General features: G+C 37.8%; 1 protein-coding gene across 1 annotated transcript; it reads left to right on the top strand.

The window, feature by feature from the left end:
• Positions 1-342: 342 nt before the first annotated feature.
• LOC137242675 (uncharacterized) lies at positions 343-1,073 on the top strand. Its single transcript, XM_067769938.1, has 2 exons — positions 343-420; positions 497-1,073. Exons 1-2 carry the CDS (start codon positions 409-411, stop codon positions 947-949), a joined length of 465 nt encoding a protein of 154 aa, XP_067626039.1. The 5' UTR covers positions 343-408; the 3' UTR covers positions 950-1,073.
• The last annotated feature ends 13,348 nt before the right edge of the window (positions 1,074-14,421 follow it).

Genomic DNA, 14,421 nt, shown 5'->3' with positions numbered 1-14,421 from the left:
TACGTAATAACTGCAATCTCATTTGTGTTACTGTTGTAAGCCTTCTTACTGGATGAAGCCAAATGCATGCAACAGATGACGTATTTTGTAGCACGATAAGTTTTGCTGCAAGCAAATAAATCGAGCAACACAACAAAAAACATGCAACATTCATTTCAACAATGTAATTTTATGAAATTCAAGAGCAATCGGTGGTACTTTCTTTTTTTTTTCATATACAAAATATTACTTTTTATTACAGGAACTGAAATGCAAAAATGACTAATGAACTACAGTTATACCTACAAGTGACTGTATAAAAGGTAAAGCTAAACAAGCTATTTGTTACAGTATTGAAAGTGAAGTGAATCTAAGGTGACGCATTTATAAGGAGAGAATATCGTTGAGCTTGGAATATAATTTGGGATTATGGAATATTTTGTAAGTGACATATGAAACATGAAAATAAGTACTGCAAATGCTAAAATTAGCATTTATTATTTATATTTTTTTACAGTTTTCACTACTTTCATTTTTTGTCGCATGCGCTCATTTGAGTTCCGCTTCACATAATGGCCTCGATGAAACATCGTACAGTGGTCATCATCCAATTGAAACACATTCAGAGGTTTCTAAGCATGTTCCCGTGAAAGTAATAGAAAAAGTGCCACTCTCAATACCGCATCCAGTGCCGGTAAAAGTGCCAAATGTGATACGCATACAAATTCCTGAACCTTATGCTGTGCATGTGCCTGTTAATCAGGAAATCGAAGTACCACATTATAATATTGTTCCCGAAATAACCGAAAAACGTATACCCTATACAGTGGAAAAACCGTACCCGGTAGAAGTTGAAAGACCATATCCTGTAGAAGTGGTGAAACATATTAAAATTCCTGTACCAAAACCGTATCCAGTGCCGATTACAATTTACAAACATGTCGTGCAGAAAGATCACGGCTGGGATTAGTGTGTGCCTGGGGAAGTGAAAAGTTTGCAGACAAAATGTGTGTAGGTGCATTTGCAAAGTGTTTGAGGCTTTTCAAAATATTTAGATTAAAGTCTTAATTTATGTACTTTTTAATAAAAACCACAGTGAGGTTATTTAAACCTTCAAAAGTCGACTGACCAAACGTAAAATTTACACTTTGTTAGTCTAAAATTTAAGGGGTATAAGACTGTATTATCTATTGTTTATTTTTAACTGAAAGTTTTGAAAAATGTTGGAAAACATAAAAATAAGTTCGTTAACTTTATTTCTCTGAGCTGAGATTTCTATAAAAAATTTTTGTTTTGAGATTGAAAGATATTTAATAAAAGTTACATAAGAGCGGTGTGGTGTGTTCGACTTAAACGTGGGTGGGCTTATAGTTACCGGAAAAAATATATTCCCTATTTTCACTGTGCTTTGTTGGCCTCAGCTAATTATACATCTGCTGGATTTGGCCTATACTTTATTGTATTTTGTACCAATGAGCGAGGCTTTCCGACGGCCTATGTTTTAAGTTAAGTATCTAGGAACAAACCCATGCAGCAGTATTAAACTTTATGCATAAAAAACCAGCATTTACTTAGCCAAGAATTTATACCAAATATAGAAAATACCCAACGTTTAATCAGTCACCCGAGTCTAAGCAAATGCTCGCTTTTTATGCATCAGTGCCACTGAACCAAGCTTGTGCAAAAGTACGTTTAGAAAGACCTCCAAAAACCCAAGAACCCGTATACAATGAATATTTTTTGTCAAAGTCCAGGCCTTGTGGCGTACAATTCCTGGAGCCGTCGCCCTCTTCGGGTGGGAAGAGTTTTGTGGTCTCTATGCACGACACCTTCTTCACATCTGTGGCTTAGGCCGTGGACCAATGCGCGTGCACAACGGGCTGACTTTGTGCGTTTAAGGTGCACTTCTGCTCCACCCACGGATCGGTCTACGTAGTATCGGCTGGTATAACCCAAATCTCTATGAGTATTTTCTTTTTAGCATGCAAATATAGAGGTATGGGTACCCAGTGCGAGACTGCATTAATGTGAATTCTTGCAGCTCTCTTGTAAGTCATCACCCAGCCTAACACCACATCTACCACCGACGCCTGCCACTGGAGAAGATACCGCCTCAAAATATGAAGTCGAAACGGATATCCTAAACCACTTCGCCACCACCGACTTTGTCATACCTGCTGATTCCAGCTACGCGATCGTTTGCTGATTGGCCGATAATCCAACCGAAGAAAAAACCTCCCAAACCTTGCTTAGCCAGGAGAGCTGCCCTCGATAATTTAAGGTTTTTGTTATTCAAACAAAAAATTAAATTGATATTAGCACAAAAATATTCAGTGGGAGCATATCATACTTCTATTTGTCCCTGGACTCATGATAGCGCGGCCATACATCGCGAGACATTACTCGTCCTTGGCTCGCTAAAGTCCTTTGGTGTTCGCAGTGACGGTGAGTGAAAACAATTCTTCTTCTTCTTCTTGCAGAGATAAGAACACTTTCCCAAAGTGGGTCTTGTGGTTAATGAGGACAAGCTGAAGTACTTCTTTCATCTAAGAAAGAATCGGCGCATTCGCGCCTTGGCAAGCCTTGTCACTGTTAATGGATATAAATTCGAGACTGCTAAGGACTTTGCATATCTGGGAACCAGCATACACATGGAAAACAATGTCAGCTTAGAAATTAAAGGATAATTAATCTTACCACCAAATACTACTTTGGACTGAGTAGGCAATTTAAAAGTAAAGTCCTCTCTACGAGTCATTTATCATACCTGTCCATATATGTGGCTCGTAAACGGTATCGAAAGTAAAACTATCCGGTTCGAGAGTAAAACTACCCGGAAAATGCATAGTGCTGTCCGTGGCGCCAATGGCGAGTGTCGAAGGAAGTGTAATGATGAGCTGTATGACCTTTTCGCAGATATGAAGATAGTGCAAAGAATAAAAGCTAGCTGGGCCATGTTATGCGAATGACTGGAGAAGTGGCCAGGAAGGGAGTGATCTCTACTAAGTTGTGCGCGGCAGGTGGAGAAAGGCTTACCTTCTTAGTGCCTGCAGCGTTTTTTTTCCAGAATCTTGTTTCATTACAGTGCAAAATCGGATTAAAAGAAGAAGATATTCAACTAAGCTTCTAACTAATACTGCGGGAGTTTTGTGCCAATCTTGTGTTACTGTACATGGTTAAGGTCATAAGGACAAGTGGTCATAAGGCCAGATAAAAGTAAAAAAATGTAAGGCGCGATAACCTCCGAAGAGATTTTAGGTCGAGCTTCTCTTCCAATTTGCGTCGTGCTCCTGTTAATTTTTCCTGCAAATTGGCGGGACGGGACCTACTTGTTTTATGCCAACTCCGAACGGCATCTGCAAGGCAGATGAGTTTTAACAGAGAGCTTTTCATGGCAGAAGTACACTCGGAGTGCTTGCCAAACACTGCCGAGGGGCAACCCTGCTTAGAAGAATTTTTTTCTAATTGAAACAACTTTTTTCTAAAATTTTCATGTTGTTTTGCCCGTGGCGTGATTCCAAGATCTACGGTGTGGTAGGCGGAGCATGTTACCATCACACCACGGCGGTCGCTGGATTGTCCTATGATAATTTGAAGTGGTCAGAAGGTCAGTTGACCTTTTAGCCTTTGACTTTGTGTCACCCCACCCCAGAGAATGATGGAGACATTTCCTCTGTTCACAATTAATTTGTTAGTTTTGACAGCGAAATTTGTAGTAGTTTTAGGTCTGATCCAAGTGCCACTGGCACGAAATAGAATTCGATTTAGATTTTATTCTCTGAACGCATATCTCTCTTATATCCTTTTATACTTCGAAATTAGCATTTTATATTCTCTAAAGATAAGCGAAGATTGTAATCCCCGCCAGCATAATTCTGATGTTGTGGGTGGGTGTCTTTTTGATTGCATAGTTTGGATATGGCAGCTGTGTAGCATAAGAATATCTATCGCTCTGGCTACCAGTTGTCGCCAATTGTTATATAACAAACATATTGCCACATTTTGCTCGATTAAAGCACTTGAAAAGTGGTGGCAAGCGGGGCAATACTTACTCGTATAAAGCGAGCGTTGTTTGCATTTGCAACATTCAGTACGACAGTTTGTCATTTGATTTTAGTCGCAATAAGCTGCTGTTTTCTAGTACAAAACAGCAGGCGCTTGTTGCAACTTAACATTTGTATAAACAGTTTGCATACCAGCTACCTTCTCCACCACCCGCACAATCGCCACATTTATCTATAAGATAGCGGAGTGCAGTCGAGTGGCGTGGCAGCGGCAATTGCGCCTTTGGCCCTTTGCATTTTAATACTTTTTGTTGCTGCAACATATTACATATTGTCGTATGTCATATGTGGCATGTTGCTAGTTTTTTTTTCGATGTTTCTATATACATATGTATGTTGTTGTTGCTTGCTGCTACTCCCTCAATCGCTTGCCACTTTGTAACTGTCAGCGTACATTAAGGCATTCATATCTCGCTTAGCGCAATGCGGAATGCGTTGCTGTTTTGTTGTAAGTACAAAAAACAATGAGCCACGTTTCCTAAAATCACTAACTGCATTGCCACTTCTTACACACACACACCTTACCAATTTGCATGATCGAATTTGTAATTGTTTGCATCTACCAATGTGATTATGTTGTTGTTGTGTAGCAAAATGCAATTGCTATTGTTGCTGCTGAATGTTGTTGCTGCATTATTCCAGTAAATTTTCCAATGCTCGCCTTTTTTTACATTAATTCAGTTTTTGTTGTTGTTCGCACAGCAGGTAAATTGCGCATTGCAAATTGCACTACAAAGTGTATTGCAATAATTTGCATATGCAACAACAACAACAAACAAATAATAACAACAACCGAAATCAAAGGTGTACAATTGCGCCTGCCTCGTGCAACTACGAAAAAAAAAAAATGATATCACGAGTAATTGCAACATTTGAACATTTGTGAATGGCACTTTTGCAACTTCATTAGGAATTTGCCGCCGACTTCTTTGTTGTTGTTCGTTTGCTTGTATTCATTGCTGTTCAATAGTTGAAGTGCGATTGCATTATTCTCATGCTTTTTTGGCATTAACAGCAATTTGATCGAAATATGTTATCATGAAACGTGTGGGAGGGTAGGCACCATGCAGAAAAAGAGAAGCCAGTCTCGCATAGCGACAGTTTCACACTACAGTTACATATAATGTCTACCCACGAACTAGGGCAAATGGGATATAGAGCAGCACAGTTGGTAGTCACATTTGTACCAACAGCGTTGAAGTCTGAGTTATATATATGCATATCTTAATTAGCATTTATTTAATAGAAATTATATTTAATTTTTTAATTGTTACAAAAATATTTATATTTACTGGAACACATCTGCGTAGTAACTATTTTGACATTTATTATTTTGGGTATATAAAAAAAGGTTATGACTTTCGAGACGTGCAAGCACCCAACATAAAATTGTCCAACAGAAAAGCAAGGTGAACTTAGGTATATTCTTGTCATAGTGAAAATTAGGTCGGTGTTAAATTTACCAGTTCTGAAGTCGCGCTGATAAGGTCCAATCAGTTAACTCACGGTGGACTTCAATCTTTTGTACAATATGCTCGAGAGTACCTTATATGTGATACAAAGAAGGGTGATTATGCGATAGTTGGCACAATTTGCAAGATCCCCCGTTTTGTGGACTGGGCAAAGAACACTTAGATTCCAATCATTGGGCTGGGAAATTGATGCATTCGTCTTGTCTAATTCTCGCCGCCTTATTTGAATAACATGTTGATTTTTTAATCCGGTTATCGCGTTCTTACTTCGTAATAGTCGGGCGGGGTAACATTTACTCTATCAACCAAATATGGCGGACTCGGCTTATAACCTTCCCTGGGTGTTGCTACGCCTTCCCCAATTAGGAGCACAGAGATGTGTTCCCTCTATAATTTAAGCATCGTCTGGACATCGATTATCAGGTCGCCGTTTTCATTTTAACAGGAGTTTGTGGTGGTAGCCTGCTCCACCTACCACACCGAAAATCGTTGATTGAACTTCCGGTCAACAGCTTCGAAAACTTAGAAAACAGTTTCTTTAATTAGAAACGAGTTTTTCTTAGCTGGTTCGCCCTTCAGCAGTGATTTGACAAACACTCCGAGTGTATTTCTGCCATGAAAAGCTTCTCAGTGAAAACTCACCTGCCTTGCAGACGCCGTTCCGATCCGGATAAAATTTTTATTAAAAATTAAAAGGAGTACGACGCAAATTGGAAGAGAAGCTCGGCCTAAAATCTCTTAGGAGGCTATTGTGCCTTGCATTTATTATTTATTTTATGACTAGGGCTTAAGGCTTTCTGTCTGTCGGCGAGTTTTTTGGTAGCGATTGCGAGCACTTTCTGCCTCTGTTTTTTTCTTTCTGTAAAAGCGGATCTTTTCAACTCGCGGTAGCGTTGCCACACTCTTCTTGTTGTATTCGCATTTAATGCATTCCTGTAGGCAGCGTCCATTCTTTCGGTTGCCTTGTCCACTCAGGCGTTTAAAGTGCTAAGCACGACTTTTATGTTATGGTGGGGTCGGCGATCGTTTGTGTGTCGGTGAATGGGTACAGATGAATGAAATACTAAAAAATTTTGATTTTAAACGAATAGCAGCGTGACGTTCGTGCGCATGCCCGAACGACGGCACCTGGCGACGAAGTCTCTGCCCACCACGGATACAACGACGAAAATGCCGGCCACCGGGGAAGCTTTTAAACCCTCGCCGAAGTCGTAATCAAAGAGCTTTCTGTTTACCCGACGATTGTTTTTTATTTTCATTGGAGTTTCATTTTAAGTGGTGGTTCCCAAGCCCAGTGCACAGCCCGCTCAGCGGGAATGAAGTATTATCATATACGTCTATATAGCGATACGCTTTACCCAAAGCATGCAGCCGCACCTTATGGGGATCAGACTCTACTGCTTTTGGACCTTCAGCTAGCCCTTCAACCTTTTATGACAGTCTTCTAACTAGGTTGTCGCCGAAAAACATCAGCGAGAAATCTGACGATTTCAAAGCTGGAAACTGTTTTCGAAGAATGGCGACTTGGTAACAAACGTACAGAGCGAACTTAATTTAAAGTTGGTTTATTTCTTCTGCTGGCTACTTAGCGAAGAAGATGACTACCCGAAACTCTGACTAAGGGAAAAAACGTTTCTTACCTCTCTCTTCGGCAGTTATCGCGCCTTGTATTTATTTATTTTTATTTAGCTTATAGAACGCCAAGTGCCAAAATTGAAAACCTGTTCGCACAAAATATTGATGATATGTGAAAACCGAAAGACTTCATTGTATAGGTCAGGATATGCGAAAAGATGAAGAACATCCAGCCTAGGTATTCCTATCGCAACCATATTTGAAAGCAGAGGGAGAGAGAGAGACCTCTACTGAGTCCCTCTCCTGGTGCTCAAAACAGGCGTAGTTATCGTTAAGAAGGAATGACTGGCGAGGTTTAAAATGAGACGGGGGATAATAGCCAGCGAAGTGAGACAATAAAAGAAAATTTTTTTTTGTATTCGTTTATCGAAAGTTTCGACATTTGGATGGGGCCGTAGTTATCATATGGTTTTCACCCACGGTCTCACGGCGGCCGCTGTGATGTAGTGGTAGCGTGCCCTGCCGACTACGCCTAGGTCCTGGGTTTAAGTCACGGGCAAAGCAAAATCAAAAATTTTAAAAAAGTTTTTCAATTAGAAAAAAGTTCTACCTAGTACGATCACCCCTGGGCAGTGGTTTGCAAACACTCCGAGTGCGTTGCTGCTATGAAAAGCTCTCGCCAATTTGTAAAAAGAATTAAATAGGAAGAGAATCTCGGCTCTAATCTCCTCGAAGGTAAATCATGCCAAGCACTTATTTTTTTAAATTTATTTTCACCCATCTCAAACAAGAACCTCTCTTTTCTCATTTTGTCGAGCTAACTAAATTTCGTTCAAGCTATCGTGCGTAAAGACAGAGGGACGCGCATGACTAAATCGATTAATTCTAGAGATGATTTTTATCTTTTTAGTCTTGATGAATTTTGTTTTATTGTAGTAATGCATTCTTCAAATATACCACATTAAATACAAAATGTGAACTTTCAAGCTAATTCCCGGGCTGAAAACACTTACAAACACATACACATACATCATATAAGCACAGCGGAACCTTTGTTCGCCCGATAAGCGTTAAAGCTGTTTAAGCTCATATGCAAAGTAGCAGCCAGTCACCCATTCAACCGGGTCCGACCAACAAAACTTTTCAACTCATCAATTCAATTCAATTCAATTTGCATTTGAATGCAATTTTCCATGCTGCCAGAGGATTATGGCGTATTTTGAATGTCTACGCTTTGACTGCTTACGATTGAGCTTTGAAGTTTTACCGCATTTATTTAAAACAAAAAAAGGCCCAAAAGATTGGCAACAGCACGGCGGCATATTGTAAACAACAAGAACACAACAAAATGATGCATTATAATGCATCAATGCAACAAATAAATGCATGGTGATGCAACAAAATGGTGACGGACGCCATTTTGCTCTTGAGCGCGCGGCATTCCTTGGAACAGCGTTTGGCGCGCGAATTTGCGGCAGGGCTAGTGGGTTGTTGAGTTTGGCAATAACAGCACAGCTTTCAGCTCAGCTACTGTTTTCAATACACATACACACACCCTCAAACAAATCCTTACATCGGTACTTCACAAAGTTCAACATCAAAAACGGTTCGTGGAATCATCGAATTGACATTTTGTATGGTAAACGATTGTAAGTAACCGAGTTAGTTGGTGGAGGAACAATGCAACTGAAATATAAGAAAAAAAATTGCATTTAGCTACTGTGCATTGTTATTGGCATCGTCAGTGATTGCTACTGTTGGCGGCCACAAAATATTGCTGTGTGGACGAGAAATGTCGCCAATTGAATGATGCGCTGTAAAGGTAAACCAGCTACCGTACGCCAATTGCCAACCTCTAGCGAATTTAGCGATGAGCAGACGAACCTTTCAAAATGAATGGCCACAACAATTTTTTTTCTTACGTGCAGAATTTTCTGTGTTTTTATACCCAGCTGTAGTTGTACAAAGGGTATTATAGTATCGCACAACCGTGTGTTGTAATATTATTAACAAATCAAGAATATACAGACTTACAAACATCTGTATTATCAGGTAGATAAGAGGGTATAATGGCTGCGATCTAAGTCGCCTAAGTAGCTAATGAAGGAGATTCGATGCCATACAACTTGTCTTTATAAAATGAAGAATATTTATCAAAAAGAGTCCTGAGTCCATCTTGAAGCTGTCAGTGTAGATTTGTAAGATGGAGTATGTTCCCTTATTCGAATCATACCTAATAATAATAATAACAATACTGTATTTTCGGGCAGCAGACACCGCGGTTAAATCAGCCATCTACTTGCCTGTAACGGCATATAGCACCATTGAAACGGTTCATTCTACACCGTCTACGACAAGATGATAAAGAAAAATGGAATAGCTAAAACCACCAACAATATTACTCAATTAACCAAGAACTGGTATCTCCAACCTATCCACCAAACATCTGGAAAAAACAAATTGAAATCTATTCCCGCATTCGCCTTGGGCATACAAGATGTACGCATGAGTATCTGCTCTCAGGGGAGCCTGCACCAACATGCGCACTCTGCCAAAATAAATTAACCTGGAAACATATTTTCTCCGACTGTACCATAATACAAGCAACAAGAAACATCTATCTAAAGAAAAATTGGATAACCATTCTAAAAAATCCCACAAACGACAACCTAAACGCAATATACAATTTCATCAGAGCTATTAAAGCAACAATCTAGCAAACCAACTCAAAAACGCCTTCTTTTAATTACATATATTTAAGTTATAAAAGCCGTGTTTTTTTCACACGCGTATACGTTTACGTTTGCGCTTGAAAAAAACGCCTATCCTCGCTTAGATAATGCTTAGGAGACCCATCTAGCGGCAGTGGTTAAATAACTACAGCTACAGCACAGGGTGTACCGAAAAGCGGAGACACAACCCTCTGATGGCCACAGGGTATAACATATAGCTGAATCAGTTGCGATGAATTGTGGACACACATAGAATACATATAATTAGTGTAGAGGGTGAAACAAAGACATATATTTCAGTTACATCTGAGTATAATGCGTATTGAAATTTAGTAGGACAAATTTTATGCGCAGCAATTTCAGAGGTGTATTTAGAGTTTGTCGCTTAGCAGTCCATATAAAGTTTAAGTGTAAACGTATACAGAAGTAAAAAAAAAAAACACAGCTAATATAGAGCCGATAGCCCTGGCAGCTAGTGCTCACTAGTCTATTTAACTAGTTAATTTATTTAATAATGTTCATAAATCATAATAATAATATATTTTCGAGCTAAAAATTACCTCCGGAAATTTATTAAAGATACTGCTATGTCCTTTCTGACTACCTTTCGGTTTGTGCCCACCTACATACATAGTAAGAACATGCTTCTCGGAAGCAGGTTTAAGACGGGGTTTCTGACGCGTCCAATGCTTTTATTTAATTGTCAGATCAACGTCCTAGATTGATGAGGAGTGTGATGCCTAGTACCTAGGACCTACCTAATTTTCTAGCTTTTAGTACTATTATTACTTCATGTAAGTATTGTTTTCAATAAAACCGCTTAGCTTAAAATTTCTTTGTAATTATTTTATTTTAAAGTTTTATTTCTTTATTTATAAAGTTTTAAGTCTTTATTTAATGCCCATTACTTCTCGTTTTATTTAGTTCATTTAGTGACTCATTATTACAAGGACTCTTTCCTGACCATTTGTTACAATCTGAGTCCTCAATGCATACTCCTTCCAAAGACTTTACTCGACTCTGCGCCACGTATGCTTGTCCCTCCTCGAACTCCAAAATATTTTGATGTCACTTCTACCGGACTGTATGTAATATTTGTTCCAAATATGAGCCAAATCGGACATCATAGGTCGCTTTCTATTCATGTATGTATTACGTGTTCCAAATATGGACCAAATCGGATCACAAATACGAGTATTTTAAATATCTAAATCCTTGCGCCACCTGGCGGCGATTTTTTCATATGTCGCTTTCTATTCATGTATGTAATATGTGTCCCAAATATGATCCTAATCGGAGCACAAATACGATTTTTTTGAATTTATCGATACCCGCGCCACCTAGCGGCGATTTTTTAATAGGCCGCTTTCTATTCATGTATGTATTATGTGTACCAAATATGAACCAAATCGGATCACAAATACAATTTTTTGAAATATTTCGCCTATCGGAGTTTTTTTCGTATTATTGCATTGTCATCGGGTTCTGAACTTTATTCCAAGTTTCAAGCTTGTAGCTTATCGGGAAGTTACTTAAATTTCAATTACAAAATTCGTGCCAGCCAGCCAGCCAAGTCAAGTCAAGCTAAATAAAACCGTTTAAAAAGGTAATAATTTTGTTATGGAAAAGTTATCAATTTTTTATCGGGGTTACACAAATTTTTTATAGACATGTATGTATGCATGTTATTAGTATGAAATAGATACGGAAAATAATGTGCCATTTTTTTTCTGGATCTTATTGGGACATTTTTAAGACTGTTTTTGGGATTTATTTGGAACTACTATGGGATAATTTTAGAATTGTTATTAGAATAATGAAATTTTAGGACTAATAAAAATAAATAAATGTAAGGCGTGAAGAGATTTTAGGCGAGCTTCTCTCAGGACTACGTCCGCATTATATTCATGATAATTTCGGAACTATTCGAATTGCTAAGGAGCTTTTTTAGCATAATATCGAGACTGTTTCGGCATCGTTTTGCACTATTTCGGGATCGTCTCGAGATAATTTTCAATATCGTTTGAGTAATATTTAGGTCAACTTAAATGAGCCGGGATCTTTGTTGAAAATTGACAGAGTTTTGGGCCTGCTTTTAGCTATTGACTGAGAAATAATCATCAATTAGGTACAGAACCACGCCCACTATTAAAAAAACTTGGGTTTTAAGTGTAGGCCTTGCAGAAGTTATAGCCACCTGCAGAAAAGTGCTATGAACTGCTAACAAATAATTGAGTATTTTACGGGACTACGAGAAGTATTCCACTTCCAGTTATTTACAAAAACTCAGCTTATGGCAACCAACTGTAACATAGAATAGAAAAAATTAAAACGAAATAATTCTATTAGAACTACGAAGAAAAAATGAAAATAAATATGGCGTGACCTCCTTTGCGGTAATCCTTCCCAAATATTTTTAACGTCATGAATCGAACAAAAATTCAAAAATGGAGAAAAATAATTTTAATACAATTTTTATGTATCAAATTTTAAAAAACTGCGAAGATTTTTTATTCAATATCAACAACTGAGTATAAAATTTTCAGTTACATCCGAACTTGAAACTTTTAACTTTTTTTTTTTTAAACCAACAACTTTTTTTTGCAATATCCTTCGTTGCTAGTTGATTGGTCGTTTGGTTTCGTAGGCTCATTGGGCTGATATTGGGGGTCGCCGACAAAAGCAGCCTTTTAACTTTAGCTTAAGATTGACCACTATGTTTCTTTGTAGATAGCATTTTGTTGTGCTTATTCTTTTTTTGCTTTCTTTTTTTTGCCAATTGCTTTGTTATGTGGATTTAATCTCTGCATTGCTATCTGATTACGGTAATCCTTGTATTTGCTGCTTTAATTTTGCATTGTGTCCCTCTAGCTGCTGCTTACTCTACCTGTCTTGCCATTCGTTTGATAGCATAGAATATTATTTTTAAAGTGGATAATTAGCCTCGAAAATGGCAGCTGCACCACGCATTAATCAGTTTGTAATCACAATGAATCTTTGATGGCATTGCTTCACAAAGACATCGACTTGGTGTGCGGTGACATTGAAATACACTGGTACAGGTTTACATATGTTTTTGCATAAGTACATATATTGAAACATCTAACTATATAAATATATCTATGTAAATAAACGTGTACCCTGCATAAAATGACCCGGCTAATGTAGTTAATACCGATCATATCGACTGCTGAGTATAAGACATTCCTGACTCGGCTGCCGTCTAGAAAACGCTCTATATCTATCTCAGAAAATAACGCCCCTATTTTAGAACTTGTCTAAAAACTACACCAGCTCAGGAGTCTGTTGAAGAATGCCATGTCTGAGTTAAAACATAATATATTTTCACATTAACAGGGGTGTTTCTAAGTTACGACGTTGTCCCACCGAGTTCTAAGATAAGGCGTTTTAATCAAATTCTGTAATAGAGTGTTTAGTTTTATAGGATAGAGCGTTTTCGAAGCGGCAGCCGAGGCAGGATGATATGCAATACAGCAGTCGACATGCTGTTCCGTTGATTCATGTTTGCCCTGTCAACCGATTAATTAACCTCTTTTCATACTCCATCGTGTTTAAAATGAATCCAGCCGCTTTGTATCTACTACTAATTTATAATTGTCGTATAACAATATTTAGTTTTAATTTCTTGTAGGGTATATGCTAGATTGTAAGTGTGTTTATTGTACTTGTGTTGAATTATCTTTAAAGATACAACTAATTTGTTTAAGTTGCCGAGATTTGGTGATTTTACTGATTAGCGATTGAAGGTTTGCACAATAGCATTTGACTGTACGAATTTGTTAGTTAAAGTTAAAATATTTGAGTGAAAGCTATCAGACCCTACTCAAGATTCCAATCGCTATAATTTACTGATGCATGCATACTTACACACATACTTATGCAAGTAAATAAACAAAGCACTTTTGTTTCATTAGTGACAAGTTTGTAAATTATTCCACTCTTTTGCCTTTGATTAAATAATTTATAACAAATTCTAACTTAGTTTGGCCGGAATCAAAAAGTTCGTAAGTTATTTAGCAGATTTACGATTTACGGGAGTGGATCAGCCGCCCGATTTGGTTAAATATGTACATAGGTTTATTTATATATTATATATATCCTATACTAAACTTTGTAAAAATATGTTGCAAAAATTTGTTATAAATTAATGTGATGAAGAACTTTTAAAATTTCAACACGAAAATAAAAGTCTAAAAAGAAGAGTTTTCCTAAAAAACACAAAACAAAATATTTGTTTTGGTTTTATTACAAATCATTATATTTATTGTATACTATGCCTATAAAATATAAAGAATGGAAAACGGAACAAAATACCAACAAATCAGTCTTTGAATCATTAAAATTTTAACCGAAATATACGATCAACTGAATTTGACAGAAAAACTTAACCTAACTTTTGCTGTCAAGTTCATGGTCGTATATTTCGATTAATGTGAATGATTCAAAGACTGATTTGTTGGTATTTCGTTCCGGTCAAGTTCAGATGGTGGTATATTTCGGTTAACTTTCCTCCCAGCGGTTTAGAGGGCTTAGAATATACCCGGGGCAGGTATGCCGTCGTAAGAGGCGACTAAAATA

The sequence above is a fragment of the Eurosta solidaginis genome, chromosome 1, assembly GCF_040869045.1.
Source record: "Eurosta solidaginis isolate ZX-2024a chromosome 1, ASM4086904v1, whole genome shotgun sequence".
NCBI classification, from domain to species: Eukaryota; Metazoa; Arthropoda; class Insecta; order Diptera; family Tephritidae; genus Eurosta; species Eurosta solidaginis.
Note: the sequence above shows the minus strand (reverse complement) of the source record. Positions and strands in the feature narration are given on the sequence as shown.